Source organism: Aspergillus vadensis (assembly GCF_003184925.1).
Source record: "Aspergillus vadensis CBS 113365 unplaced genomic scaffold BO88scaffold_37, whole genome shotgun sequence".
NCBI lineage: Eukaryota > Fungi > Ascomycota > Eurotiomycetes > Eurotiales > Aspergillaceae > Aspergillus > Aspergillus vadensis.
Window position 1 is genome coordinate 203,696 of NW_020292075.1, and position 27,591 is coordinate 231,286.

Sequence of the window (27,591 nt, forward strand, 5' to 3'; positions counted from 1 at the left end):
TCAGATTGGATTAGGTGGAGTAGGATGGTCATATTATCGTGTAGCTGATAACTGCAGGCAGAACATTATGATGATAGCATGCGGCACCTGGACCCGTTGAAGTTGGACAAGTGACCAATTCTAGAAACCAAAGCATTGGCGTCTTGCAGCCGACCTCTTCATAGTAATTGCTCAAATTACAATATGTTGATTCTAATCCGCAGATAGTTCATGGCATAAGTTGTCACGATCGTTACTAATGCCTCATACAGTGCGTTTTCAGCTGTTACTCGTTCTGGTCAGTATCCTCTCTCTCTTTAGAGACTTTCACATGGTTACATATCTCTAGTCAGTACCTTCACCAGTTATCATCCTAAGCATGATAGCACTTAGTACTTCGACTTGTATAGACGGTACTTAAAGGAAGGCAAATGTGTGATTTATACGCGCATTGACGTCTTTACAATGTCCTGAAGGACCATTGGTTAGCATAGATCAAGATGGCGCTTGTGCGAGCAGAGTCTGATACGGTCGCGTCCTGTTTACTGGAATAGATTAGTGTCTAGAGTCTAGAACATGTGCTACTAAACGAAGGGACGGGCTATAGGGGGCTATCAAGCCTGTCATACCCCGCGCTGACTGAGAGCGTCGCCCGTTGTCCCACATAGGAGCTAGTGCACACTATAGGAAGACCGGGACATAAATGCTCCACGTTTCTTATATCGGCGATAGATAGAATGGTGAACCGATGATAACCGAACAGATCAGGGTGACTGTTGTGAACGGGCCACACTAAGCGATGTTGTATTATCCTTACACTAGAGCCAGACTAACGGGTCAGAGCATTTTGAGAAAGGAGTGTCACCAAAAGGAAGAGAATTCTCAGCTACTCCACCAATCAACCGCAAGGGACAGGGATTCATGGCCTGACCGACAATTCGCACGGCGCTAAATATGCAGCCATGCTGATATCACGTGGCTGAAGGCACGCACTCTCACGACACCCAAGACTCTGTTGCTCTTGGCTATCTGATCCTTTTCTGAGTACAATAGCTATCTATCCTCCTATCACCGACATGGCATCTCTGAGCATCCTGATAGTCGGCTGTGGCATCGCAGGACCCACATTAGCGTCCTTTCTGCTGCTCGCCGACATCCCCGCAGCCCAAAAGCCTCGGATAACCATTCTGGAGCGCGAGTCTAACCAGAAAGCTCATTTGCGCGGCCAGAACATTGATATTCGTGGCGCAGGTGTGACCATCATCCGCAAGCTCGGACTGGAGGCCCAAATCAGAGCTTCGACCACGGGGGAAGAGGGCGTCCGCATGGTTGATGAGAGTTATCGTATTTGGACGGAGAATCCTGCAGATAGAACCGGTACAATACAGACAGGAACAAGCGACATAGAGATTCTCAGGGGTAAACTGGCTGAGCTATGCTGGAAGAATAGCCAGCGGATTAGCGCGGCAGCCCAACGCGAGGGCGCCGCTGGGATCGAATACATTTTTGGTGATTCTCTGGAGGATATCCAGCAGCACGGAAGCCAGGTGCATGTGCGCTTTGCTAAGAGCGGGAAGACAAGAAGCTTCGACCTCTTGGTGGGAGCTGATGGCATGCAGAGCAGGACGCGGAAGATGGTTTGGGGAGAAGAAGGGGAAAACAACCGACTGAAGCGGTTGGGTATGTTCGCGGGCTTCTTCAGCATTCCGCGAGAGGAACACGACGACAACTGGAGGCGGTGGTTTCATGCCCCTGGGCGACGAGGCATTATGTTGCGACCAGACGGTCTCGGCATGAGGTCTACGATCCTCATGTATGTGGTCAATGATAAGGACCCAAGATTCGTCGATGTGGCGACGAAGGGGAGTGGCGGCATTCAGGAGCAAAAAGCACTCTTGGAGGAATACTTTCACGGCGCCGGGTGGGAGTGCGACAGAATCATTCGGGAAATGAAGGCAACTGATGATTTCTACTATGATGCGGTATCGCAGGTGAAGATGGACAGATGGAGTAAAGGAAGGGTAGTGCTTCTGGGGGATGCTGGGTAAGTTGACGCCCCTTGGATTATCACAGCTGCGTTTGGCTGGTCTTTCTGGACTACTCTCGACTGATACATGGAAAGGTATTGTGCATCGCCCATATCGGGCCTGGGCACAACTTTGGCTTTTAGCGCAGCCTACAAACTAGCGGGTTACCTCCAACCCTACATCAAGGGAGAGAGCCCAGACCTTTCATCTGCCTTGGCACAGTATGATGAGCAAATGCGACCTATTGTCGAGGATGCACAGCAATTGGCACCTGGTATGCCACATCTTATTAATCCCGAAACCGCTTGGGGCATCTGGACCATGAGAAGTCTCATTTTGGCACTCTCCTATACGAGGACCTTCTTCTACATCATCAAACTATTCGGAAGGATTTTTCATCTGGGGCCTCAGGCAGCCAATTACGTCGCAGTTGAGGATTTCGGTTTTAAGGATATGGCAGTGTGGGAGGTGCGCAATACAGCTGAGTAGAGGTATGGGCAGGATGTTCGGCATACATGATGCCAATTCCTGTGCTCACTATTCTACCTGCAAATGCAAATTCAACTTCGTTCCGCCATTAGCTTTACATCAGCTGCCGAAGGAATGGCTGGTTTATTCACCGGAATCCGCACTGCATAGATTTGAGTGGGATCGTCGATATATTCTCCGCTCCTCGTGAACCTGGGTGGCACAAGGTTCGGTGGGACAGGATGCCATGAACCAAGCAATAATAATATGCGTATCATGTGAGGTCAGTCCACCGAAATAAGGAAATAAACTTGTAGTTGTTCCTCTTCCTTCCAACATTAGACATGCCATTGAAAGAAATAAGAAAGAGACGTTCTGTTCTGTGCTGTATCAGTCGCTGTAATTAAGGTTGCCAAATCCGTTTACAGAGCACCAAAGTACTCCGTAGTTACTGAGTACTCGGTTTTGCAGCGCTAATTTCTGTAAGTCGGCGCAACCTGGTCAGTTCTGCTGACATCCAGGAAGTCAAGGCGACAATGTCCGCTCCAGAGTTGACAAAATCAAAGCCCTGCTGATATTTGGCCGCGGCCACATCTGCCGAAAGGGCAAAGTGACCAGCATATTTTCCCGCACCTTTGGCGGCTTGCAGAACGCGATCTGTGGCCTCCTGGACCTCAGGAATCTGGGCGTGGTCCAAGGCAAAATACCCCAGGGATGAGGCCAGGTCATTGGGCCCGACGAAGAGCATGTCGATGCCTGGAACTGCTGCAATGGCAGCACAATTCTCGACTGCCATCCGCGATTCAATCTGCACGATAATCAGCACGTTGTCGTGGGCGTGAGTCAGGTACTCTCGGCTGCTCTGATTGAAGGCAGCCGGAGCAAACATGGCACCTGCACCCCGCAACCCCTGGGGCCACTGCGAAGAGGGGTATTTGCACCCTCGTACAATAGCCTCGGCTTGTTCCTGACAGGATGTTTAGACGAGGAAGGAATGGCAGGACGGGCATTTGACGGACCTTGGTCTCACACATAGGCACCATTATTGCGTGGGCGCCGCAGTCCAGGGCGCGCTTCATCATCCAGGGCTCCGAGGCGGGAATGCGCACGATGGGCGACACCCCAGCTGAGGAGACCGCTCCGACCTGCAGGTACATGGCCTTGTCATCGATGTCCCCATGCTCACAGTCAATCAATACCCACTATCTCAGTATCAGTGTTGAAGACAAAGTAATTGTGAGGCAGACTGCACATACATCTGCCCCTAAAGGTGCTACGGTGCGTGCTAATGAGTAGCCCGGAAATTCAAGCCACTGTCCAATGGACGGCCCTTGCCGCGCGGTCGCACGCTCTAGTGAGGCCTGCAGCCGCGTCTTGCCAGTTGTGGACACCACTGGCGAAGCAATAGAAGTGGCCATGCTAGTAAACAGGGGGCCTACCGGTTCTGAAGTGGTACCTGCAACGATTGGGTGCGAGTGGTGATAGTAGTGGTGATAAATACTGCGGGTTGTTTAAATCATTGTATATAAATGGGAAATAGGGTCGGATCACGGCCCGAGGTCCGGTTTCAGTTGCTGAACCCTTCAAGCTCTGTTGTATTGTAGTCTAGTCCCATAAAGCTATCTTCAATATCTGTTACTAGAGCTAATTATAAGCGATTATTACATTGTGTCTCGTCATGCTTATAGAATCGCCGCTGATGTGAAATCACGGGCAAGTTCACGAGGAGGCCGGATGAATATGTTGTGCTTGGCCGAGTGCGACAGAATGACATTTATCAACGTGAGAACTGATAGATAGCAGACAATTGAACTAAGGAACTCGTTACGAGTCAATGCACTGATCATGTATGATAAACTCCGTGATAAGCAACTCCCCCGATAACCAAAGTCTGATAACGATTTTAGCTAGGGATTTGCTTCCCCTCTTCTCCCCGCAAAGTTACTTTCCCCGCGATGAAACCACTGGGCACCCCCTTGTGTCTCACAGCTGGTTCTTCTATTCATGGCTTCGCCAATCCACAGAAAATCCGACCGACGTGTCTGGAAGGCGTGTCTTGCTTGCCGGCGGAAGAAGGTAGTGTCCCAGTACTGATTTCTTTGATTTGCTTTTCTACTCTGCTCCGCGGATTTTGCTTATCTCGGCCGGTTCGCAGGTAAAATGTGACGGGGAGGAGCCATGCCATGGTTGCCAGTCGCGCAACCAGAAATGCGAGTATCCCGACAGTAACGATAATGCGGCAGCCAGCCGACGCGATGCCAGCTCTTTGGACAAGCATTACCGGAATATTGAGGCGTTGGGATTGCGGCTCGAGGACCTCACCCAGACGCTATCGGAATGTATCCTCGCCATTCGCAATACCAACAACCGAACGGAATTACCTCTTAACCCGGGCTCGAACTCCGACTCGCGGTCAGGATCAAGGACCAGGTCCCTTCCAACAGAAGAGGACATGGAGACGGAGGATGATATTCCTGGCACCGATCATCTAGATGCCCCGCCAACTCCCACATCATACAAATCGCGGGATCGTGTGGGGCATATGGTACCTGACTCGTATGGACGTTTGCGGTCTGTTTATGAATAGCAGATATCACTGCATGAGTTGCATTGCTGATGAATTCCCTTCAGATACCTTGGCGGTGCAGCCAATAATCTGGTTGTTGAGGCAGTGCAGGGGTTGTCACCGTCTCCAGGTCGCTCGCCCCATTCAGCTCAAGCTTCGATCCCCCAGGCCTCAATCGAAATGCCCTTCTTCCAACATGGACAGGTCTGGCCCGAGCTCCCCTATCTGCCATCGGCGAACGAACTGGCCCGTCCACCCCAGTATGTAGCAGATCTCCTTGTCGGAATTTACTTCGAACAGTTACACTATACATTTCCTATCCTAGACCAGACCCGCTTCGTTTCCCAGTATCGCGCCATGGCTGCGGGAAGTTCTGTAGAGCGCGGTTTCCTGTCCGTCTTCTTTGCTGTTTGCGCCTGCGCCTCCGGGCTACTGCCACGCGATCCCGGAGCTGCGAGCCTGGTAGGCATTGACTACTACCAAAAGGCTCTTCTGCTTTTCTGGGCCTCCAGCGGTGAAGTATTTCTGGAGCAAGCCCAGTGTCTGGGCCTGCTGGCCGTGTGCTCTGCCGGCTGGAACACCGTGGCTCAGAGCTGGCGTCTGGTGGGTCAGGCAGTCCGCATCGCCCAGGATTTGGGCCTCCATATCGCCAGCCTGGTATGTCATACTCCATGTGCACTGTCACTAGTGGAATCGCGCTTGTCAGGTTAACATTAGTACTGCAGAAGGATGCCCATGTTTCCACTAGCGACCACGGTGCCGACGCCCAAGTCGCCCAAAGGGTATGGTGGAGCCTGTTTACACTCGACTGGTAGTGCCCCAAATTTCAATTTCCCTCCTTCAGCAAAAGGCGTCAGAGCATAGTGAAATACATAAATTACCTGAAGAAGAAACATAGAAATGATTCTGACCTCGCATATAGCCTGACTTCCATCTGCCTTGGTCGTCCCATGGCCGCCAACCTGGACGATTGCTGCTGCGAACTACCCTCGGCCGATGGGGACAGCTCGCCCATGGCCGGGTTCGTCGCCTTCACTCGCCTGTGTCGGATAGCTGCCGAGGTGCATCGCCTACACGGGTCGCCGCCAGTGCGAAGAGAGACCTGGACAGCGCGCTGGCAACATCTGCGGCCGGCAGTCGACCGGCTGGTTCATGAACTGGAGCATTGGTTACAACACCTGCCGGACGAGATCCGATTTTCTGCCAACCGGATCCAGACGGGACCCAGTCTCACCATGTGCTTTATCGTCTTTATCCTTCACTCAGCTATCATCATGAATTTGTATCGGTATGTTTCTTCACTCAGTCAAGGTCCGAACCCCGATACTGTATTCAGAGATGACTAAACATGTTACCGGCTAGGCCTCTTGTCGGTCAGACTCTGTCCACCCCCACCGATCCGAGTAGCGAGTGCATCAGCGCGGCGCGAAGCTGCATCCAGGCTGCAGAGCTAATCCGCGAGCGGGTGCCTCCCTCCCATCATCTCGCCTTCTGCGTGCAGTATCTTACTATCTCCGGCATTCTGCTGTGGACCATGGAGAATCCACAGAGCGATAACCCGACTGCGGGCCTGACCGACGTCTATCAGGCGTTACATTCCCTGATCGAGCTAGAGTGCGTCTGGCCCTGCGCAAGTCGTAGCCGGGCCATCCTGGAGCGTCTTTTGCAACATCCCCGGGAAGACGCGGGCGCTCATCTTCCATCTTTGCCCGTTCTGGATGGGCTGTGGGACCCCTTTTCACTATCGACTGCGAACATGGATTTCAATGGGCTTTAGCGGTGGTGTGCAATACCTGCATGTACCTTCGCAATAAGTTTGCGCGAATGCAATCCGGCTGCGGATTTCTGGGTAGACTTAGTAATGGGCTACGCAAAACAAGGCTGTTGTAGCCATTAGGCCCCACTACCTAGTTCAAATAGATGAAGTAAGGGTTTCCCAAGCTTGGTAGCCTGGCTGGGCCCGGCGAGCGGTCATGAGAGTATTCTAACGACGGTAGTACCGTTATATGAACCCGAGGTTGACAGGACAGGCGCCCGAAGCAGACGATGATGGTGAGCTTGGCAGGAAGATGCCGTGAGTTATCCTTTGCGCGTAAGGTCTGCGGCCCGATGATATCTTCCGCGTAGTACGCCACAAGGTAGATAGCAGCCACTGTGGTTTTCTTTGCGTAGCCGGCTATGGGTTAGATCAGGTGCTAGAGAGGAAGACTCCACGCTTGGTTCGGATCTCATCCGGTGCCTTGTGCGATTGGGCATATGTTGATAAACAGATAGTGCGGCCGATAAGCAAGGGTGGATATGCTGCGTGGATATGCTAGGTTTGCGGTGCAGGCAGTGGCCGACCATGAAACTTGCTTCCTGCCCTTGATCTCACATGGGTGAAACCTGTGAATTGTGTGACAAGGGGGTGAAGCAATGTAGCACTTCATTTTCATGGTATATAATTGTTATACAAACTGGACTAGGTATTGATGCAGCACTATATATTGTCTTTTCTACTAAGGCGGATTTAATCTACTGACTTGTCAAGCTTCCATGACGCCCGTATCACTTGAACCATTCGCGCAATACCACATTCCATCTCCTCTTTCTGTATGGCTGTTAGCTCATCCAACCAGATAGTCTATCCAGGGTCTCATACCGTCGTCATGGAGAAGGAAAACCGAAAGTTGGTTGTCGAGGGTGTGGCTCCGCGCGCGTTGGTTGTAACCTTGTCCGGTCCCTCCCAGGGGTGATAATAAGATCCCGGGGTCAGGAGGACCTGTAAGCGAACGTCAATACATCTTCTGGATTCTCTACGGAACGACTTGTACTCTACTTACTTTGGCCTCGGCGAACTGCCGCCAAAGTTGGTCGGCCACGGCCTGCTCCGGATCAATTACGTTCTCATCGTGCCGCAGCTGCTTAAAGGCAGAATTCTGCGACAGATAAAAGCAGGCCCAGATGAACATACCTCCGATCGGTGGTTCGAAGGAGAAAATAGGAATGTCACCGAGGTGGGCCACCAGGGCTCTGCTTTCCTCCGCCGCGTTCTCAAGGCGGAAGTGCTGCGAAAATGCGTCAATCATCCAGTCACGTCGGCAACGGTACTCCACACTTAGCCCCTGCAGCCATCCAAGATAGCCGTCGATACCCCAGCTTTGCATCAAGCGGAGGGTAAGTGCCTGTGAGAGGCCCGACGGATCCTGCGTCTCGACTTCGGTCGCACGCAGCAGTCGCTCCGTGAACACCGGATTTGCGACAAAGTAGCCGAGCCGCAGACCCGGTGCCAGTGTCTTACTAAAGGACTCCAACCGTATGACACGGCCCTGGTGGTCGAATTGGAGCATTGACGGTGCCAAGGACCTCAAGAACTCATCGTTTCCGACGAGTTCAAGGCCATCCATCGCGACCTGACTAGCATCGTATTCCGGGTACTGAAGGAAAAAGTATGGATCGTCCTCTACAATAATGACATCTGCTCATTTATCAGCCCAAGGCGCAGAGTCAGTAGTGCACGTGTTTCGCCGTACCGTACTCAACACACACATCGTAAATATCTCGTCGACGATTTGTACTCATCGTAACACCCGATGGGTTGGAGCCGACACTGACAAGGTACAGCACACGCGGCCGCCGGGCTCCAGGGTGCGTATCATCCCAATCGCGCAATGTTTGGGCGAGAGCATCAGCACGCATGCCTTCTCCGTCTGAGGGAACCGGGGCCGCCTTGTTACCCAGGGGGATCCAGAAGGCCTGCGCGGATGGATAGGTGTAACTCTCACACAGAATGTAGTCATCGGGCTCGCATAACAGGCCGACCACTTTAGTCCATGCGTTGGTGTTTCCGGGATGCAGCAGCACTTCCCAGTCTGCGTAGGCCGGGCGATGCACCCGAAGCGTAAACTCGCGGCACCAGGCACGTAGTTGGGAATTGCCTGATCCCGACCCATACTGCAAGAAACCCTCAAGAGGAAATTTGAGCGAGCAGGGGATATTCTCGGGAGTTGGAGCTGATGCGGTTACAGTGACTGTGTGGAATGGGAAGAAGGAAGGGTGCGGAAGTCCTGAAAAAGTATGTCAGAAGGCGTACATGTGTATAGCTTATGCCATTTACTCCAGCAACATAAAACCAAAACAATTCAGTTCAACGAGCTCATAAGGCTGGCGTCCTGGTGGTTCAGATATTGGAATATTGACCAATGTACTATGGACGAGAGAACGGATGCCAAATGGTTATAAGACAAAGGATCGAATAGGGAGGGCATAAGGGTCACAGCAGCAGCAAATATGTCACAAGGGGAAACAAAATCGAGAACATGGGGGCATCTAATCGAGACAGAATAATAAAAACACATAGCTTGACCTGTAACATACCTCCTGCCAGGCTGACCATGTCCTCAACGGCCATAAACCGGATAATGTCCTTGAGGGGGCTGGGATGACGCGCTCGGGATCGTAAATTGATATGGTGGCTGAAGTCAACAGCCGTGGGGAGTTCGTTGGTGGATTGGGATTGGGTCATTGTATGTGTGGTGGAGGAGAGATAAGACGATAATGGACAGATGAAAGGAGGGAGCAATAAGCGGTAGGATTTGTATGAAAATAAAGTCGCACATACCGAAGAAGATCGTCGAGATTGACGACGCTCGTCCCTTTTCTTATCGGGCGCGGTCCGAGATCCGAAGTAGCGGACAGACAAGCAGGGAATGTCAGAGCCACATATAGACGCACCCGATAAATACGGGCTGCTTGCAACTGGCCGGACATCGAAACTACGAGGGGAAGTTCCAGCAACTTGAATCTCCATGGCATCTGGGAAAGCAGACATTGCATTGGCAGAGAGGTCGCCGGAACCTCCGCCGCTTGGGGATGACAAGCATCCCGGCCTGGTTGTCGACCTGGTCCACGCTAGTGAAGCCGAATATACACCGGACCAGTACCGCCGGCTCGTGCGCAAGGTGGACTGGATCATCCTCCCGTTGATGTGGATTATCTCTGGCACGCAGTACGCTGACAAGGCATCAATCTCGACCCAGGCCACATTTGGCCTCGAGCAAGACACCCATCTGGTGGGTCAACAATACTCCTGGCTGACCTCGATCTTCTACTTGGCTTTCCTGGTCAGCGAGGCCCCCGGTAATTATATATTGCAGCGTGTCAGTGTTGGCCCGACCGTGGCCGTGTCTATGTTCCTGTGGGGTGAGTCTGTCCACATAATATGCTGAGAGAGCTATCCACTGATGATAGCTCGAAGGCGTCATCGTGTTGTGCATCGCCTTCGCCACCAACTTTGCGGGTCTAGCAGTGTTGCGATTCCTTGAAGGTGTCACTGAATGCACCACCTACCCAGCCCTTCTGCTGATCACAGCCACATGGTATACCAAGGAAGAACATGCAATGCGCTCCGTCATCTGGGGTAGCGCTAACGCTGGGATGGACGTATTGACTAGCTTGGTTAACTACGGTATTGGCCGCCGCGCTGAGACACATCCAAATGGAATGGCTCCCTGGAAGGGCATCTCCTTCTTTCTAGGGGCGTTGACCATTGTACTTAGCGGCATCGCCTATCTTCTCCTAGGTACACCACGCGAGGTACGCTGGCTGTCCCCTGAGGAAAAGCGCATGGCTGCGGCGCGGGTGGTGGCCAGTCAGACTGGCTCAGATGCCCAGAAGCGCACTCTGGATTGGAAGCAGGTGGCCATCACGTTCCGCGACCCTCAGACCTACTTCTTCTTCTTCCTCGTCATTGTCAATTCCATTCCCAATGGAGGCACAACCGCTTTCGGAAACCTCGTGTATGTCTCCTTTGGTTTTACGGCCCTGGAGACCATCGTCAAGGGTAAGATTCCACAACAGCTGCTATCGATCGCGTGGTTTTTGATCGCTGGTTATTTAACATTGAAAAAACCGGATATCCGCTGTGCGTTGTCCCTGTCATCCTAAACTTGCTGAGACACTAATCCTAAGGTGGCAGTCTATATCATGATTGCTTCCGTGATTCCTGCCTTCTGCGGTATGCTCGCACTGGCTCTGCTTCCTCACTCCTCGGGCCTGCTGTGGGCGCGCTGGGGCGTGTACTTCATGACCAGTGTGGGCAATCTGGCCGGTCCTTTGATATGGACTCTCTTGCCATCCAACGTGGCAGGGCGGACGAAGAAGTCGGTTACAGGCACTGTGCTATTCATTGCCTACTGTGTAGGAAATTGCGTCGGCGCCCAGGTCTTCCGAGCTAAGGATGCGCCACGATACATTCCCGCGATCGTAGTATGCTCTACTATGTACGGCCTGGAGATAATTTTGATGATCGCGTGGCGCACCTACTGTAAGTATCCATCGAGTCAAAAGCTGCGTCCGGTGCACAAAGCTAAAATTGCATCTAGATGTTTGGCAGAATAAACGTCGCGCTTCACTGATTGCCGCCATGGCCATGACTGTCCAGGAGTCAGCGCATCAGGGCCGCCTAAATGCAGAGTCAGACATGACAGACTACGAGAACATTCACTTTGTTTACAGTCTGTAGTGGGCGAATTTGTGTGTTTACCATTCGAGTCTAATGAATACGCGATGCTTTGAGTTGGCATCCTATGTATCATGATCACCCCTTACTGGAAATAGCTACAATCTAATTTGACTTTGTTGGTATCTTCATCTGGTATCCTAGATTAAGAAGAGTGATGTCTGCTATTATATTAATGATATGCTAATATTGTATCCGGCCGAAACTGGCCCGCCTTCATGGCGTACACTTGAATATATTTTAGTCCCCCCTTCCTCACCCACCCATTGCGTCCTCTCCGGTGGCCCGTATGCCCTTGCCCACTATCTCTTTCTTTATTAATCAACGCATTAATTCGGCAATGGGAAGTCACGTTTCGTAGGAGCAAACACCATGCGAGCACGGCTTGGCCAGTCTAGGTCCAATCCGTGGCCTACAACAAATTGACAACAAAGCTGATCGTTATGCCCGCGTCCCCTACGGTCTTCCTCCCATCGGCGCGTATCGCTGGCAGAATCCACGCCATTTATCGTTAGACTACTCATACAGTGATCCAGATGGAACGTAGTTGGATGCCACCATCTTTGGTCCCGTTTGCCCGCAGGCCGCTCTCTCTGGCGGTGCCGAGAAGGCTCCTGGTTTCAACATGTACAGTGAGGAATGTCTGCTCCTCAAAATCTGGACTCAAGCCACAACCTCCGCCAGGACCACGCTGACCTGTGGTGCATGGGGGCTGCCTTGCCACGGGTGATCTCCTATTAGAGCCGGCCACTTAGCCCTGGAGTGGGCACATTAGGGTTTTAAAGAATAATTCTTTCTAACTCTTCCACTCTTCTTTCTTAGTATATCGTCTCGAATTTACCAGATCACCAAATTTCAACTTGAACCATGATTGTGGCATCTTTTATTTTCCCATAATACTATATAACTCATCTTGCCCTTCTCGCTGGACAGATCCAACTGGAGACACTGGTGATTCTAGTGCTCTGGATCTCTCTCGACTGAGCACTTATCTGACCATCCAATTTAACAGCAATGATAAACGTCCATTATTGTGAGAATTGATAATGCGTGGCAGAGCGTACTACACGGTTAGCGCGTTGGACGCAGCTTGTTTACGGCGCGCGTGAGAACAGGCCATGTCCGTGCCCGTGGCGGGACAACCACCGCAATAGTACCAGGCGAGGTCGAGGCTGTCTGCCTTCCGGATACCAGACATTAAGAACGGGGTAATATGCGATGATGTGATTGAGGTACTCATAATTGTTCAGAAGACGATTTGCCTGGTAGATGAATTCCATTCACGAACATGGCGCGTAGATCTCCTCCTGATTGTAATGTTTCGACTGATCAGAGTACAACTGGAAGTATTTTAGTTAAACATTGTTAACACGCTTATCGTATCAAGTACTGGAGACAGGCTTCTACATTCAATGATATCAACGACTGACAAACAGAGTCGCGCTCTGCGCCTTTGGTAGTACCAAACATTCTTAAAATGATTTACCACGATGAATCCTACTATGAAGCCTGCAAAGAACAATGAGACCCTTTTTCAATCTCAGGTAACTATCATCGGGGAGGTCCACCTTGATTGTCCGAACAATATTCGATCCAAAGCCGCGGAAAAAGCTTAATTGAGGACTTTGTTTTGAGTCCAACTGCTACTCATGTAGAGATACATTCGTTCCTCAATCTAAGCCTTTACGGGCCCAGCGCATAATCCCGCACACGTTATGAACTATCAGTTTTCTGTGAGATTTCGAGTTCATATCGAACCATTGCGTCGGCGTCACGTGTATAAAGCATGAAGGAGCTTCAGAATCAAAGTCCTCTACATATCCCGGAGTAAAGATAAACTGGAGAAAACACATATACCGCTGTACTGCATGTATGGGTATCACACTGTAATAATTGTTAGCATTCCTTATAGGGCAATGCTCGCCTACCGAAGGATCATATGTTTGGGGCGACCGTACCTGTCATGCGTCAACTCGTTAAACGGATCTGACATTCTGGCCACCAGTGCCTCGCGGGTCATCTGGGCTAAACGTTTCTCAGATATGACTGGTCTACCATCTTGAATGCTTTGAAAATCCCTCTTAGCTTCTATTATTGCCACTCGGTCTTTGGTAACCACAAACGCATCCTTCACCCTCCGCCGTAGGCAAAGACCACCGTCATCGACTGCTGAAATCTTCCGCCGTCCCTTTTCTGTAAATGCGGAGAGACTTGCCCTCATATAACGATATTCGACAACACATTTAGATGTCTCCCCGTCTTGTGGGATCCCGTAGTACAAAATATGGCGTAAGACGGACGACAAGAGCTGTAAAGTGCCGTCCTCAGGCGGACCCTGATCGTTGAGTTCAATGTAACCAAGCCACGAATCACCGTGAGAACTCTCACTTTGGTTGCTGTTAGAATCGAAACTAATAGTTCCCGGCTCGTCACTGTCCTCCTTTCGTAATTTCTTATGCCGTGGTCTCAGTGTCATTCTATCAACCTCATCATCCTCTTCCTCTTCTAGATAGCCTCGCTTGCCCGATGTCTGGTTTTTGTTGGGGCCCAGGAAAGCGGCTAGGGCTGCCCAAGTTTGACCTAGAGATATGCCATACACTGGGTCTCGTACAAGGCCGCGCTCGCTTTGGGAGATATAAGTAGATCGGGGCCCTTCGATGAATTTGACTATTTCCCCTGGGGTTAGAGCGTCAGACGGGTCAGTATGACCCTTAAGAAGTGGGAGGATGCTTGGATGTCGCTTTTGGCAAATGACTCGACATGCGAATAGCTCATCTCGGCCCCAATATTTGGCAGGGACCCTAGGTAGCTCTAAGAATGTCTTAGCCTCTTCAATTTCGAACCGTGTTCGAAAAAGGGATTGGGAGGTAACGCTGTCGATGTAAGGGACGTTCGCCATGTCGAGGACCGTGGGGAAACAAGTAGGCTTGATGACGATGATTGGGCTGGAATCTGCAATGAAGGACTGGAACAGGGTGGTCAAATTCTTGCTCACAGCAGGATGCGTAGGATGGATAGTTTATTCTCATGGACTGGTACTATAAAAATAAAACTCATTCGTGCCAACACCATCCATATGAAAGGGGAGAGACGAACATGAACTTGGGAGGGTCCATGCTGTCGGGACTCAGGGAAGGTGGATTGCCTGCCCCCAGTGACTGCCCCCAGTGACTGTCCCCAGTGACTGCCCACGGCATCTGATTTGCCAGGCACTGTCGCACAGTAGTTATTACTTTTTGTCGACCATATCTCCTGCACATCAACAACAAAGATAATGACCTAACCTTGCTAAGCAAGGTGCCTTGCAGGCGATGAATCAAAGAGATGTTGCATCTACTTGGGCGGAATCCTCATAGGAATTGAGCTCCCGATATACTATCAGCATTATTCTGAACATGAATCTAGATCCAGCTTTGATTTGAGTCACTCATACCAGACCCTAAGCCATCACCCATATATGAGCGCCATCTGTAAAGGTGCTTACTATCATATATATTATATAAAGAAGCGATTGGGGGGATCCACACACTTCACCATAACGGTCGTTATTACTATTACCGAGGTACAATGATTCTAGCTATTAATTACAACACCTGCTACTGGGCTCGGCTCAATGCTTCCAGACTTGGGAGACGAGAGTCTCCCAGCTAAGCCGGCCACTGCAGGGCCAAGAAAGCATGATATCTATATATGAGTAAAGAGAATTGGCGGAGAAAGCCAGTGTACATCTGTGAGCAGGTGTGATAACCTTCGAGAAGATCGTGCCCGCATTGGCCCAAGGCGGTCAGTCCGGATGAACTAATTGCTCCGTGTTGTGTGGTATAACTGCACAGCTGGTTCACCCAGAAGCATCAGTGCGCAACAACCTTCCAACGCCTTTATCTTTCGACCATGCAGACTAGCCACCATTCGATTGCCCTTTATTCTCTTCTGCAGCAGAAGGGTCTTCTTGTTCCACCCCCGCTATGGACATCGCGCCACCTTGATATACTGGGATGCCAGTTTGAAGAGATCCGCTCCTTGCCCGGTTCTGCTGCCGATACCCACACATCTACATTATCCTCTGTCGAACCGAAATCGAAGGATGACTCAAGTAGTGATGCTGCATGTCTGGCAAGATGTGGTGCTGTTCTTATCAAGCTGTTCACATTGATCGACATCCTTGACTATGAAGGTAGCCCGTTAAAAACACGGAAAACGTAAGCAGTTTATTTACTACTGAACCCTCATACGCAGTGGATTCGACTTACCCGTTCCCTGAGCAGTGGAAGAATCAACTTCTATTTCGCCGGTCGAGTTGTCCATCGGCTCGAATGTGCCACTTTCTGGCGCCGTCTTCAAGATAGCCAGTCAGAGCATAGTGCTGCCGACCTCTTAGTTGGATACTTGGATTACAACGATCTGGCAGGATACCGCCGAGAATGTGCTCAGGAACGGCGAGCTCGGCGCCTGGGACACACGCCAGTGGTCCATAGGTCAGCTGGCGAAAATCGGCTCCTTACGAGAGATTGGAAGAGTGATCCTTATCTGGTCTGTGTGCTCTTGTCTCTCGGGCAGCTGCAGCGCCGACTGCGCCACCCTAAGCACCAGAATACCTACGCTGTAAGTCGTGAAATCTACTTAGGCCTGCCTTGCCGACTCGAAGGCTAATTCTCATGTCACCAAGTCACGTCTTTTGATAACAAATGCTTATGACACCCAATTCATATATCTTTACGAAGTGCAGATTCCCAAGGAAATCCTCAGAGCCCTTGACAGCCCAAATACTGCAAACTGCGTCAAATGGCCACCAGTCCGACGCAGTAGGATTCCCTTTCAGCCATACGACACCTTCCAGCGCCGACTCGAAGGAGTATTGTTGGAAGAGAAATGAAATGACAGTCCCTTCAACCATGCATTTGCTTTCTAGCCGCTTTAAACCACTCAGCCAACTCTCTTATTTTAATATTATCCCTACAGCAATCTACATACTTGTGAGGGAATGCGCGACCTGAAACGGGACCACCATGATGGAAGGACACAACTGGTAACGTTCACTCCACACGCCTGGTATGATACATCCCCAACCTTCGCTAATGGCTAATGGTTTTGATGACATTCCCGTCAATGTGCGGAAATACCCTTAACATCCCACACGTCTACTTTTCTTTCTCTCTCTTGAACTTGAGCCAGATGCTGTCGCAGTAATCTCGGGGATTTACCAGCAACCTGAAATGTATCTTGCCCAACACTAATTCTCTCCATTCTTAGTGGGTCCGGTGTTGTATCGCCTTTGCCTATCCGAGATAGTATGGGCATATGGCTTGGTGGAAGGTGAACTAGTTGAGACGTAGCTTATCTAGGAGCCAAACCCAGGGACAGGACCAGATTCATCAACAGCACTGAGTTGGTGCGAAGAAAGCTCATGTGTTAGGTTCAGCTTTCTATTTTATTTCTATTTCATTTTATTTCATCATGTCTCTGGACTAGTAGGTAATAACTCACCCTCGTTGGCGACTAATTCCGGCACCCTAACCAATTTGTGTATCTATGGTAGCGTCGCAATACAACCTTCAACCGCAGCTGGCCGTACCTCTCCCTTCAAGTCTGCCAAAGCATGCCTCTAACCCTACTTACGCTGGCGAGTCAGCCGATAGTAATGACGACTGTGATCCTAAAGGTCACTGCTATAACGTCTGCATTATCCGTACGTCCTCATGTCATACCATGCTTGAGCATATGACGCTTACCTTCCTGGACGATCGCTCTGGATCTCCATATCAATTCGCCTTTCTCAGCACTGGCACAACCATCTGTAGTCAGCCTTCAACTAAGCTGTCATGTGATTTGTAAGATGCCGGCGGGTTCCTTAGGCTAAACATTACCCCGCCCCATCCTCCTCGATTTCCCCTCATTTGTGCCTCCAGCTATTTTTCTTCTTGCATTCAATTGCATACATCGCCACATCACCATCGCCAATAAAATCGTCAATCGAGCGTGGTCATGCCTGTCTTCCACGTCGGTGCGTCTCAACCTTGTCATTCATCAGGTATCATTGTACACAACAATAACATGTCGCCTAGTCCTCTTCCGCTTGAAGCCCGGTGTTGCACCTGCTGAGCTCGAGGCTTGGGCCCGCTTGGGTAAAGGCATGGTTGGCAAGATTCCAGGTCAGTACTTACCAGGGCGAATGTGATGACGAATAACAAACTCATTTATGACATCTTTCCAGGACTGCTGGAGTTCCATGCCAATCCCCCGTTGCCGATGACCGCATCTCGCGCAAAGGGCTACGATATGGGCTTGGTGGCTATCCTGGAGAAGCCGTCCGATTTGCAGGTCTATGCAACCCACCCAGCTCACCTTGAGTAAGTCTACCTAGAGCTGTGGAGACCTCGGTCGGGAAGTTGCTAGTAGCTAACGGTCAATCAGATTGCATGAAATGCGCGAGCAATTATGTGAGGATACTTTGGCATACGATCTGGAGTACTAGGCTTATCTTTGGGGCTGGCTCAATAAGTCGGTGTGTTCTGAGTGTTCTGGACGCCGGGGCTATTTGTTGGGACTGTCATGGGCTGGATGGTCATGACCAAGCTTATCAACATCTTTTGCTTACCTACTAGCAAAAAGTCTAGTGCTCTGCACCTTTTATGTGTATATCTTTATTGACCTCGGAATCCGGATGGATACATCACGCTTCTGGGACGTAGGGACGGATGCGATAATGGGGAGAACAATACCGCAGGAGGCTGGCATAAAATTTCTCCATATGTTCTACAAGGTCCACGTCCTCCATGCAACTGCATTCACAATAGCTAGAATACGCGACTTCCATGGTGCGATTCCTGTATGCTTGTGTTCCTAGTGCGGATATAACAGCCCGAAAGATCCGGGGGTAAATGGCACACCTCAACCCCCAAAGCTGGCCAGATAAAGAGGATCATCGGGACTGTATCAATCTGACAGTAAATTGCCAAGGCTACGGGGGCACAGCTGCTCGTTCAAGGCAAACGGTAGAACCTCGGGACTGTCGATCGGGGAAAGTACGAGTCCCACCCTTGATATGATCCTAAAAATGTCTCATTAATTGGTATCATATAGGTTTCGCTTCTGTCAGTACCTCGATTTTACTGCCAAATAAGTGCCGGTGTCTTGTTGAGCAGCCGTAACTGTGACCAACCCATTACTGCCCCGCCAAGTATCCTGTCCCCTTGTTTCGATAAACCTGTGAAACAATATGGGTTTTCACAGAAATGGTTGCTTACCATACGTATGCAAGGATGGCGCCTAAATCCGCCTGGACAGCTGGACGTGGGATGTGCTACGTCCGGGGGCGTGGGGGCACCAGGCTGGGGTGGAATCTGGGGTTAATGCGGAGAGTCGGACTTGGGCCGAGTTCTCCAGTTGCTACTGCACCAAGTCCCCATTAGAGTGCCGGATGGGTACACCTCAGCTATTGGCTATTAAGCTTTGATCGACGCGGTAAGACTGGGTAGACCATCCGATGGCTGTAGGTCTACTCCTTGCCCATGACGAAACACTTTGCGGGGAAACGCATGTTCCGTTCCCTGCCATCGATGCAGTATAAATACGGGACCAGTGCATGGCAGTAGAATTTATTTCATGGTAGCAAGAATGTTGTCCCTACGAGGAAAGCCCCTGGTCTATCTGGTCACCGTCGTGAGCTCGACCGGCTTCTGCCTGTTCGGCTACGACAATGGCTTGATGGGCCAGGTCATCTCAGAGCCCAACTTTCTCAACATGATTGGAAATCCAGACGCAGCTGTGCAGGGGCTTGCGGTATCGTCCTATGACATTGGCTGCATGCTAGGGGCATTGGCTGCCGTGCTCATCAGTGAGCAAATTGGGAGGAGACGGACGATCTTGCTAGCTTGCGTTGTGCATATTGTGGGAGACGTCGTGAACGCCTCTTCCTTCTCCCTCGCCCAACTCTTAGTGTCGCGTATCATCCTTGGGGTTGGTCTCGGGCTCTTCACTAGCGCTTCCCCAGTCTGGCTAGCTGAGACCGCTACGGCCCAGATGCGTGCTGTCATGGTGGCCGTGCAGCTGACCTTTCTTATTATCGGCACGAACATTGCCTACTGGGTCGACTATGGACTTGGCTTCCTTGACAATGAGATCAGTTGGCGCGTGCCCTTCGCCTTGCAGGCCATCTACCCCATCGTCGCCTTTGGCTTCACCTTGGTGCTCCCCGAGTCCCCTCGATGGCTTGCTTCCCACGGCCATACTGAGGCTGCCGCCGCTGCTCTATCTGCATTCCGTGATCTCCCCGTGGACCACGAGTTAGTCCAAGCTGAACTGCAGGATATTGCTTCGGCAATTGCCTTGGAATCAGACGGCGGATCATGGGGGAGCTTGTTCCGCCAAGGTCCTAGCAAGGTGCGTACGCGTGTTATTATCGCCTGCGCGGCCAACTCGATGCAATCCTACACCGGGATCAATTTTGTGGAGTATTACTTCCCTTTTATCTTAACGAATTCGGTCGGACTTGGTACCAATCTCGCGAACCTTGTGTCGGGCTGCTCGCAGATCTGGTTCCTCCTATCATCCTTCGTGACGTGGTACTACATCAACAAGCTGGGCCGCCGTCGACTGTTCTGCCTAGGAAACCTCGGGATGGGGTGCTGCATGATTGCGGTTTGCATTACTCTGTGGAAAGACAGCCAAGTGTCGGTCATCATCACCGTCGTCTTCTTCTTCCTTTACCTCTCCTTCTTCACTTGGGGGTGGATGTCCAACATGTGGACATACCCTGCCGAGATCCTACCACTGCATGTGCGGAGCAAAGCGCTGGCGCTGTCCGTCTTCTTCCAGTGGGCCAATCAGTTTTGGACAGTGGAGATTGCGCCCGTCACGATCGACAACATCGGCTGGCGGACGTATATTATTTGGGCTATTCTCAACTTTGTTTGCTGTGTGATTGTGTATTTGTTCTTTCCGGAAACGTCGTCCCTCACGCTTGAGTCTGTCGATTTCCTATTTTCGTCATCCAGCAATGTCCGCGAAGTGGTCGCACGCAGCGAACAGATCTATTTGAATCATTCTCATCTCGATGTCGGAGCGGCAGCCGCGGCGGCGGTGGGCGGGGATGGGAAGTCTTTGGAAGACGGAGTTGCACAAGTGACGCACGTTGAGAGACACGTGGCGGTGTAGGGTGAACTTTGGATCAGATACTATATGTCAAGCAGTCTGTCTCCGTTGCACAAATTCCATTTGTATTTGTCATCTCCACAATGCCGTTCTGTTCGAACTTGTATAATTATCGAATGGCCAGCAGAACACTGAATGCCTGAGTCCTGCGTCATCCATATAGGAAGAGCCTGCCACAGCGACCCCGCATACCTTCAAAATAAACCATTCATTCACCAAATTAGCCTGTATTTGGTTCCCTCGTGTGTGTGGCAGTGAAGCCCACTGCGTGAAGCTCTTAGACAATGCTATTGGAGTAGATTCTGCACAACTTCCTGAGATGGTCTGAAACAGGAGGTAATTGACTCGCCCCACCCACAATGTTCCCCTGTCCGTCGGTTGATCTCTGCCCGGATTGTTGGCACCATTTCCATGGTCCACCCGGGGTGCCTGTTTCGGCTCTGCAGACCAGGCTGCAAAAGGCCGGTGTTATTACTCATCCTATACTCTTAGTAATGATGTCATAATAGAAGCTATAATTGCAAGCCCAACTAGTTTCGTACGTTTCTTTTTCACCTCATCTGCACAACAATGTATGCTGCCTGAGGCTTCAATGGGCATACACGTCATGGTGACCTCAAAGTGCAGTGGATCCCCCCGGCTTGGCCATAAAGCTTGGCACCCAGGGCCACGATGCTTAGCCGGGGAGATTTACCCAGCGTCGTGATCCTACCGTGTTCTAGAATGTTATCTACTTAAATTTACCTTTTCATTACCCTCAACAATGGCTCCCGTGCGGTCTGTTTTCTCTTCCTCCTTTCCCTCTCCGCCTTTCGAAATGCCCGCTGATGACCACCCCAGATTTCGCCATGACCCCAGCTGGTCATATCACCAAGGATTATCGGGTTCGATGCTCAAAGCTTTCCTCCGTACCTTTACTGCCCTACACATGAAATGGCCGCTATCTCTCAAGCCACACCACGAGTCGGATCGATTCGTGTTGATCAACCCTGCCGCCCCGGAGTGTTACACCGGAGTGATGGTGGATGAAGCCGTCAAACCCGAGACCATCGGTGCCACCTGGTATCCTGAGCCCTTTACTCGCGGCACCTCTCTTCCAGATGGCGAATATGTTATCTTGCACCTCCACGGTGGTTCTTACATTCTGGGTGACGGTCGCTCCTCCTCCTGTAACTTTATGGCCCAGAACCTCCTCGAACAGACTCCCGCCAGCTACATGCTCTGCCCCCAGTATCGACTCGCCTGCAACGACAACGGACGGTTTCCGGCTCAACTGCAGGACGCACTCGCAGCATACGTGTATCTCATTCACACCCTCCAAATCTCGCCCTCTCAAATCGTACTCAGCGGCGACAGCTCCGGGGGTCACCTCGTCCTGGCGCTTCTCCGGTATATAGTCGAATTTAACCGGCCAGATCTGTTACCACCACCAAAGTGCAGCTGGGCCTGGTCTCCTTGGTGCGACGTACCCGCTGCAGTTGACCCTAGTGCCTGGACGCACAGCACCAACTACAAAACCGAATATATACCAGGCTCTTTCCCAGCCTGGGGAGCGAGACAGTTCCTTGGCGATTTGGAAATTACTCCAGAAATTGAGCCGTACGTAGCTCCCATTTGGCATCCGTTTGTTGTTCCCTCGCCGGTGTTGGTCATTACCGGCGGTCGCGAGGTTCTTTGTCAAGATCACAAGAAGCTGGCACAAGAGTTTCAAAAGCTGCCCGGAAATGAGACATCCATTGATTTGGTAGTGGAGGAGAAGGTGCCGCATGATGTGTTGATGATTGGGTGGATTATGGGGTTCAAGGATGAAGCCCGTCATTGCGCCACTAAGGCTGGGGAATTTCTCCGTCGGGTGGACTCGTCATCTGGTAGCAAGGAATCTGATGCTCGCATGTGAATTGAGTTTGTTTCCTTTGGTGTAAACATCTATCGTGTACTCATTATTCCCTCTTGGGTGAGCGGACTTTCTTGACATTGAGTTGTTGACCAACTCAGTGTTCGCTGGCGTGTGTATTCATTTTTCTATGAGCAAATAAAATGGGTGCCCTAGACCTCATTATTACCACGATTTCCTGTTATACTCTGATCTTACGTTGTTTGAAGAGTAATGCGTGACGACGTATTAGGCGCATGCCATTTTGCGACCGTAGCATTCATTCATCACCATGATCACAATGGTACATTTTTCTGCGGGTACATTGGTGAGTTGCACTATGCCGGATAATATTACCACATGATTCAGGCTATCGACACACTCGGCTAGGAGACGCCCAGGATATCCCGTACTACCTACATATGGTCCAGAGAAACCTGAAAAATACTAGCTATCAACGATCTGCGGCGGCGGGGGAAGGGGAAGGTACTCGGACAGTGCTGGGGACCTTGGGTGAATCCAACAGTAATAATAAAAGGACCCAACCCTTCTTCCACGTCTTCCTTCCTCCCTACACGCCTCTTTAGCTACTCCTTAACCCCAATAGAGAGCGATTGCTGTGGAAGCAAGCAGGACGATTGGAGTCTCTTTTTCGAAAAAAGCTGAAGTTCATAGATCTCATTGAGTATGTACATTTAGCGTAGCACTGCTACATTTTTTCCCTTTTCCCCTTTTCACCCCTCCACAACATCCCCCCTTCTCTGCGTCGATAGACATGTTATCGATGAATTAGAGATTTGCAGACAACACTCCCGCTCGTTGAGCCGTGAACGTGGCAATCAGATCCATCAGTGCCGGTGACAGGGCATCATATGTCTCAAGACCGAGGGAGTGGAACTTGGAGCGCACCTCCTCCATGCCCTGGGGATGGAAGCCCTGCTCAATGATGGAGGAGACGAATCCAGCGAACTGAGGCTCTTGCCAGCCCTTCTGGTCGGACAGTTCGGCGTGCACAAAGTCCAGACCCTTGAAGGGGTGGTCCTTCTCGATGCGACCGAACATGTGCACCCCGCAGCCCTTGCAGGCATATCTCTGAATGGCGGCGGACGCGTCAACGATGGACAGCTTCTCTGCGTGTTCGGTAACGGAGACGGCGTCGCGGGGAACAACTCCGACGATGGAGAACAGCGATCCGGCGGGCTTCCAGCACTTGGAGCAGCCGCAGGCGTGGTTGTGAGCGACGTTGCTGGCCAGCTTAACAACGACCTTGTCGGAGGAGCATTTGCAATAGAGGTTACCCCCGGGGAAGTTGGGGTCTCCCTTGGTGATGCCGTTGTCGAGGAGAGGGTGGAGTGAGGGAGACATGTTGGACGGATGGGTTCTGAAGGATATGCGACCGTATGGAAGAAGGATGAATTAACAGGTAGAGGATCGGGATGCCAATGACTACCTTCTCTGCCATTTCTACTGTTCTATATAGGCCAGGACGAGCAGGGATGTTCCCCTCATTCTGTCGCAATCACTTTCCCTCCATCCCCTCATGCGGGGGGGAGTGAGGGAGCGCATCGGCGAGGTTCCCGGCCCTGACCGTATTGGCATCAGTCATCCCTTGTTTTCCCACGGGAAAAGATTACTCGACTGGGACAGCGGACACGAGCGAGTCCTACCGGTGGAGATATGTCGAGTCGGTCCGACTGCGACCGAGATTTCCACTGACTGGGGAGCGATGAGGACATTTGGATTGAGCGATCGCAAGGACCTCCGGGCGATGCAGCCGGCTCACACGGTTCGCCTTCCCGAGACATCTTCTTTCCTTCCCTAAAGCCTTCGGAAAAGCCGCCCGTATCCCCATCGTTGCGTTGGCCAAGGATATCTCCCCTATCAGCATTTATCATGTCATTTCCGAGCGCATATCTTCAAATTCCTCCTCTTGGAATGTGGCTGTCAGACAGAGAATCTCTCCTCGATAACAAATGACACATGTTTACTCCCTACCCGGAAATATAGCAAGGCTTGAATGCGACGGGTGCCATTTTTCCTTCATTGAGTGACCCAATCTTCACTCTACATATCTTGATAAGCCTTCCTTTTGGAAACTATAATGTAGAATCCCTCCGAAAGGTGAGGATGCTACATGGTCTGTCCATCACCACCAGCACATTGACGCGCCCGCCGACCGCGATTTGTCAACTGAATGTGCGAAATCTGGAGACAACATCAAAGGATTTGGCAGTGGTGCCCTGTCTAACTGCAGTATTCAGGTTAGTACCAGACGTTTAAGTTTTAGGACTGGATGATGAGCGGGACAATCGAAAGGGCTTTTCCTCGCCACGACTACAGCCTCTCTCAGACGGACCCATAGCGTTGCAAATGTCGAGGATGTTGTCACCCAGCCTTGCGCGATCGGGGGCAAGAGCTCCGGTGTGCTCTTCTACATCAAATGTCAAAAGAGGCAGCTGGCTCTTGAAATGATAGCGTATTGTAGACTGGAGACAGACATTGGGCTACGAGGGCTTCGATCTGGCTTTTCCCGTCAATTAGCGGGACGGTCCGCCAGCAGGGAAGGCTTTGCTTTGCTCTATGAAATTCAGAGAAGAGGGAATACTTCGAGACAGAAATATGGGAAGGAACAATGGCAGACTATGAGAATTTGCTTTGCAGTACTGGACTTGTGAGATGGTATGATCTCCGTGCGTGCGCGGGGCAATGGAGCGGGACGACGATGGCGATAGAGTTCGACCTTCCTCTCCACCATCTCAATGATCCGAAGCATCGATGGAGGGGAAGGTTTCTTGAAACGGCTGAGAGGCGCGAGTCCTACCCTGTCACTGGAGCTGCTGTCGAAGAAGTCCCCCACCTGTCCAGTTAAGGGCGCCTTATCTGCTGGCTCCCTTTGGTGGCGCGGGAAACGGGCTGGGATAGCTCTCCCGTGTACGCTGGAGAAGAGGGGATGATCATGGTCTCCTGGAGCTGACACTAACCGCAGTGGGGCCTCAAAGAGGCTGCCATTAGACAAAGGTTGTGCAACGCTCGGAGCAGGTTACCCCACGAGGCTAAAGTAGATCGGCCGCGACGGCGCGGCCAGCGTGGTGCCAACCGAAAGGCCACAACGAGTCTGAGTGGATATTTCACCTCCTCTGAATGAAGAAATGGATCCGATGCCTTGCCGGCATAGGCGGCTGTTCCCGGAGAACCCAACGAATGGCTGACCTGGATGTGAGGATCCATCACCAATGGGGTTGTTACTGAATCGATGACGAGGCAGCTGAGGAGGCCTCTGCAAAATATCTTGCCTGCAACCTTGTACACTGATTGCAGGGGGACATGGATTGACATGTAGGGCCAATTTACGACTGCAGAAATGTCATCGCGCAGATCCCTCAGCCAGTATCAGCTGCATACAGCCCCGCAGAAACCCCTCTTGCAAGCGCCGGCTTGGTCAGCAGGCCAGGTTGGTCTAAGTATAAGAAGTGTCGGGGCTTGAGAGTATCTGCCCTCTCCGGCCAGGTAAATCATCATATATGTTCGCCGGTTAACATGGGTTCGATCTCACAATCGACTGGGGCGATTTACCGGCCCACGCCTGCCGACATTACCATCAACAACCACCAGCCAGGTGACCCTGAGAAAGTCCTGTTTAAAAATGTTCGCATCTTAGATTCGACAGGCAGCTTCCCTTATCCAGGAGATGTCCTACTTCAAGGAGAACGCATCGTGGCTGTAGGACAGGTTGATGAGACAGCCGCAACAGGGGCCTTGGTCATCGATGGAGGCGGCAGCAAGACCCTGATGTCAGGCCTGGTCGATGCTCATACTCATCTCAGCTTCAACAATGCAAAGACACTAGACGGGCTGACCACCATGCCCCTGGAAGAGCATGTACTTGCTACCGCCCACTCGGCTAGAACCTATCTTGACTGCGGCTACACCATGTGCTTTGGCGCGGCCTCTGCGCGCGCCCGACTCGACATCGCCATCAAGGCCTCTATCAAGGCCGGCCTCATTCCGGGACCGCGAACCCTGGCTAATACGCCAGAAATTACCACTACCGGGGGCGCCATCATCCCTGACATATCAAAGTATGCAGACGGCCCTCACGAGATGCGGAAGACAGTGCGTTCATTCATCGAGCTGGGAGCGGATAACATCAAGCTCAGCATAACCGGTGATAACATCACGGACAGCATGCCGAGCGACGAGACGTACTTCACCCTGGAGGAGACAGTTGCTGCCGTGGAAGAAGCTCACAACCGAGGAAAACGCGTCTGCGCTCATGCCCGTAGCAAGGAATCTGTCAAGTTGTGCCTCCAGGCAGGTGTGGACGTAATCTACCACGCTAGCTTCAACGATGAAGAGAGCTTGAATATGCTGGAGCAGCGAAAGGACTCGGTCTTTGTGGCACCGGCCATCAATTTGCCTCTTGCCACATGTGCGGGCGATGCTATCCCCTTCGGTTTTACAGTCGAGATGGCCGAGCAGAAGGGCGTCAAGGAAGAGGTGGAAGCGGCTTGCAAGTCCATGAGAGAGATGCACAGAAGAGGTATCCGGGTGCTGCCAGGCGGGGATTATGGTTTCGCGTGGGCGCCGCATGGCACGTACGCGCGGGACTTGCATCATTTCGTCAAGCATTTTGGTTACACGCCAATGGAGAGTATTCTAGCGGCCACGGCCCTGGGAGGGGAGATCATGGGCCATCCGGAGGAATTAGGCAAAGTGCAGCCGGGGTATTATGCCGACGTGATATTAGTCGATGGGGATCCTCTAGCAGATATTACTGTTCTGCAGGATACCTCGCGGCTGCATGCCATAGTGATCAATGGCCATATCCACAAGAATGTCTTATCAAGGCCTGCTTATTGATTAGGATGAGTTGACTGCATCTGGCGAGGATGCTGCCATTCATTAGAGTGTATCCTTTCGGCGTGTGTAGTGTATTTACATGCTAATATTGCATCAGTGTGGTGGACTGGCCCAGATAACCATGATGCTGAATTTACACTAAGTCCGAGCTCAACTCCTAGAGCAGAAG

The 27,591-nt window shown here is 51.4% G+C and overlaps 12 protein-coding genes across 12 annotated transcripts; 8 read left to right on the plus strand and 4 right to left on the minus strand.

Annotated features, from left to right (window-relative positions):
* Positions 1-1,041: 1,041 nt before the first annotated feature.
* On the plus strand, positions 1,042-2,707 carry BO88DRAFT_439237 (oxidoreductase). Its single transcript, XM_025709709.1, has 2 exons — positions 1,042-2,023; positions 2,102-2,707. Exons 1-2 carry the CDS (start codon positions 1,056-1,058, stop codon positions 2,493-2,495), a joined length of 1,362 nt encoding a protein of 453 aa, XP_025557509.1. The 5' UTR covers positions 1,042-1,055; the 3' UTR covers positions 2,496-2,707.
* Positions 2,708-2,922: 215 nt separating this feature from the next.
* Positions 2,923-3,892, minus strand: BO88DRAFT_430230 (HpcH/HpaI aldolase family protein; the record flags this gene model as incomplete). Its single annotated transcript, XM_025709228.1, has 3 exons — positions 2,923-3,441; positions 3,479-3,676; positions 3,731-3,892. The coding sequence occupies 3 exons, from the start codon at positions 3,890-3,892 to the stop codon at positions 2,923-2,925; spliced, it is 879 nt and encodes a 292-aa protein (XP_025557510.1).
* Positions 3,893-4,478: 586 nt separating this feature from the next.
* BO88DRAFT_447502 (Zn(II)2Cys6 transcription factor) lies at positions 4,479-6,817 on the plus strand (the record flags this gene model as incomplete). The annotated part of the gene is made up of 6 exons (XM_025710378.1): positions 4,479-4,550; positions 4,630-5,045; positions 5,106-5,697; positions 5,766-5,851; positions 5,963-6,328; positions 6,403-6,817. The coding sequence occupies 6 exons, from the start codon at positions 4,479-4,481 to the stop codon at positions 6,815-6,817; spliced, it is 1,947 nt and encodes a 648-aa protein (XP_025557511.1).
* Positions 6,818-7,549: 732 nt separating this feature from the next.
* Positions 7,550-9,594, minus strand: BO88DRAFT_447503 (aminotransferase-like domain-containing protein; the record flags this gene model as incomplete). Its single annotated transcript, XM_025710379.1, has 5 exons — positions 9,397-9,594; positions 8,553-9,086; positions 7,863-8,497; positions 7,682-7,801; positions 7,550-7,630 (listed from the first exon to the last, which is right to left on the minus strand). Exons 1-5 carry the CDS (start codon positions 9,542-9,544, stop codon positions 7,550-7,552), a joined length of 1,518 nt encoding a protein of 505 aa, XP_025557512.1. The 5' UTR covers positions 9,545-9,594.
* Positions 9,595-9,827: 233 nt separating this feature from the next.
* Positions 9,828-11,571, plus strand: BO88DRAFT_491984 (major facilitator superfamily transporter; the record flags this gene model as incomplete). Its single annotated transcript, XM_025712891.1, has 4 exons — positions 9,828-10,221; positions 10,277-10,942; positions 10,997-11,344; positions 11,403-11,571. The coding sequence occupies 4 exons, from the start codon at positions 9,828-9,830 to the stop codon at positions 11,540-11,542; spliced, it is 1,548 nt and encodes a 515-aa protein (XP_025557513.1). The 3' UTR covers positions 11,543-11,571.
* Positions 11,572-13,230: 1,659 nt separating this feature from the next.
* BO88DRAFT_305017 (uncharacterized protein) lies at positions 13,231-14,351 on the minus strand (the record flags this gene model as incomplete). The annotated part of the gene is made up of 2 exons (XM_025702431.1): positions 13,231-13,444; positions 13,522-14,351. Coding segments are annotated over 2 exons (1,044 nt in total), but the record flags the coding sequence as incomplete, so codon positions are not given.
* A 1,066-nt stretch (positions 14,352-15,417) lies between these two features.
* Positions 15,418-16,412, plus strand: BO88DRAFT_491985 (uncharacterized protein; the record flags this gene model as incomplete). The annotated part of the gene is made up of 3 exons (XM_025712892.1): positions 15,418-15,738; positions 15,805-16,141; positions 16,206-16,412. Exons 1-3 carry the CDS (start codon positions 15,431-15,433, stop codon positions 16,410-16,412), a joined length of 852 nt encoding a protein of 283 aa, XP_025557515.1. The 5' UTR covers positions 15,418-15,430.
* Positions 16,413-17,442: 1,030 nt separating this feature from the next.
* Positions 17,443-18,388, plus strand: BO88DRAFT_409008 (uncharacterized protein). The gene is made up of 4 exons (XM_025707848.1): positions 17,443-17,540; positions 17,602-17,688; positions 17,751-17,886; positions 17,951-18,388. The coding sequence occupies exons 1-4, from the start codon at positions 17,522-17,524 to the stop codon at positions 18,009-18,011; spliced, it is 303 nt and encodes a 100-aa protein (XP_025557516.1). The 5' UTR covers positions 17,443-17,521; the 3' UTR covers positions 18,012-18,388.
* Positions 18,389-19,153: 765 nt separating this feature from the next.
* Positions 19,154-20,694, plus strand: BO88DRAFT_475915 (sugar transporter; the record flags this gene model as incomplete). Its single annotated transcript, XM_025711903.1, has 1 exon — positions 19,154-20,694. The coding sequence occupies one exon, from the start codon at positions 19,154-19,156 to the stop codon at positions 20,690-20,692; it is 1,539 nt and encodes a 512-aa protein (XP_025557517.1).
* A 758-nt stretch (positions 20,695-21,452) lies between these two features.
* BO88DRAFT_491987 (alpha/beta-hydrolase) lies at positions 21,453-22,586 on the plus strand (the record flags this gene model as incomplete). Its single annotated transcript, XM_025712893.1, has 1 exon — positions 21,453-22,586. The coding sequence occupies one exon, from the start codon at positions 21,453-21,455 to the stop codon at positions 22,584-22,586; it is 1,134 nt and encodes a 377-aa protein (XP_025557518.1).
* A 765-nt stretch (positions 22,587-23,351) lies between these two features.
* On the minus strand, positions 23,352-24,010 carry BO88DRAFT_375803 (S-(hydroxymethyl)glutathione synthase; the record flags this gene model as incomplete). The annotated part of the gene is made up of 1 exon (XM_025704349.1): positions 23,352-24,010. Exon 1 carries the CDS (start codon positions 23,925-23,927, stop codon positions 23,352-23,354), a length of 576 nt encoding a protein of 191 aa, XP_025557519.1. The 5' UTR covers positions 23,928-24,010.
* Positions 24,011-26,099: 2,089 nt separating this feature from the next.
* On the plus strand, positions 26,100-27,422 carry BO88DRAFT_458760 (dipeptidase; the record flags this gene model as incomplete). The annotated part of the gene is made up of 1 exon (XM_025711066.1): positions 26,100-27,422. One exon carries the CDS (start codon positions 26,100-26,102, stop codon positions 27,420-27,422), a length of 1,323 nt encoding a protein of 440 aa, XP_025557520.1.
* Between the last annotated feature and the right edge of the window lie 169 nt (positions 27,423-27,591).

What these genes read in the sequence shown, in the direction of transcription:
- BO88DRAFT_439237 (XM_025709709.1), top strand. Translation starts at nt 1,056, where the DNA reads ATGGCATCTCTGAGCATCCTGATAGTCGGCTGTGGCATCGCAGGACCC. An exon ending in GTGCTTCTGGGGGATGCTGG is followed by an intron (nt 2,024 to 2,101) that starts GTAAGTTGACGC and finishes ATACATGGAAAG; the next exon opens with GTATTGTGCATCGCCCATAT.
- BO88DRAFT_409008 (XM_025707848.1), top strand. An exon ending in CATGGTTGGCAAGATTCCAG is followed by an intron (nt 17,689 to 17,750) that starts GTCAGTACTTAC and finishes ACATCTTTCCAG; the next exon opens with GACTGCTGGAGTTCCATGCC. An exon ending in ACCCACCCAGCTCACCTTGA is followed by an intron (nt 17,887 to 17,950) that starts GTAAGTCTACCT and finishes ACGGTCAATCAG; the next exon opens with ATTGCATGAAATGCGCGAGC.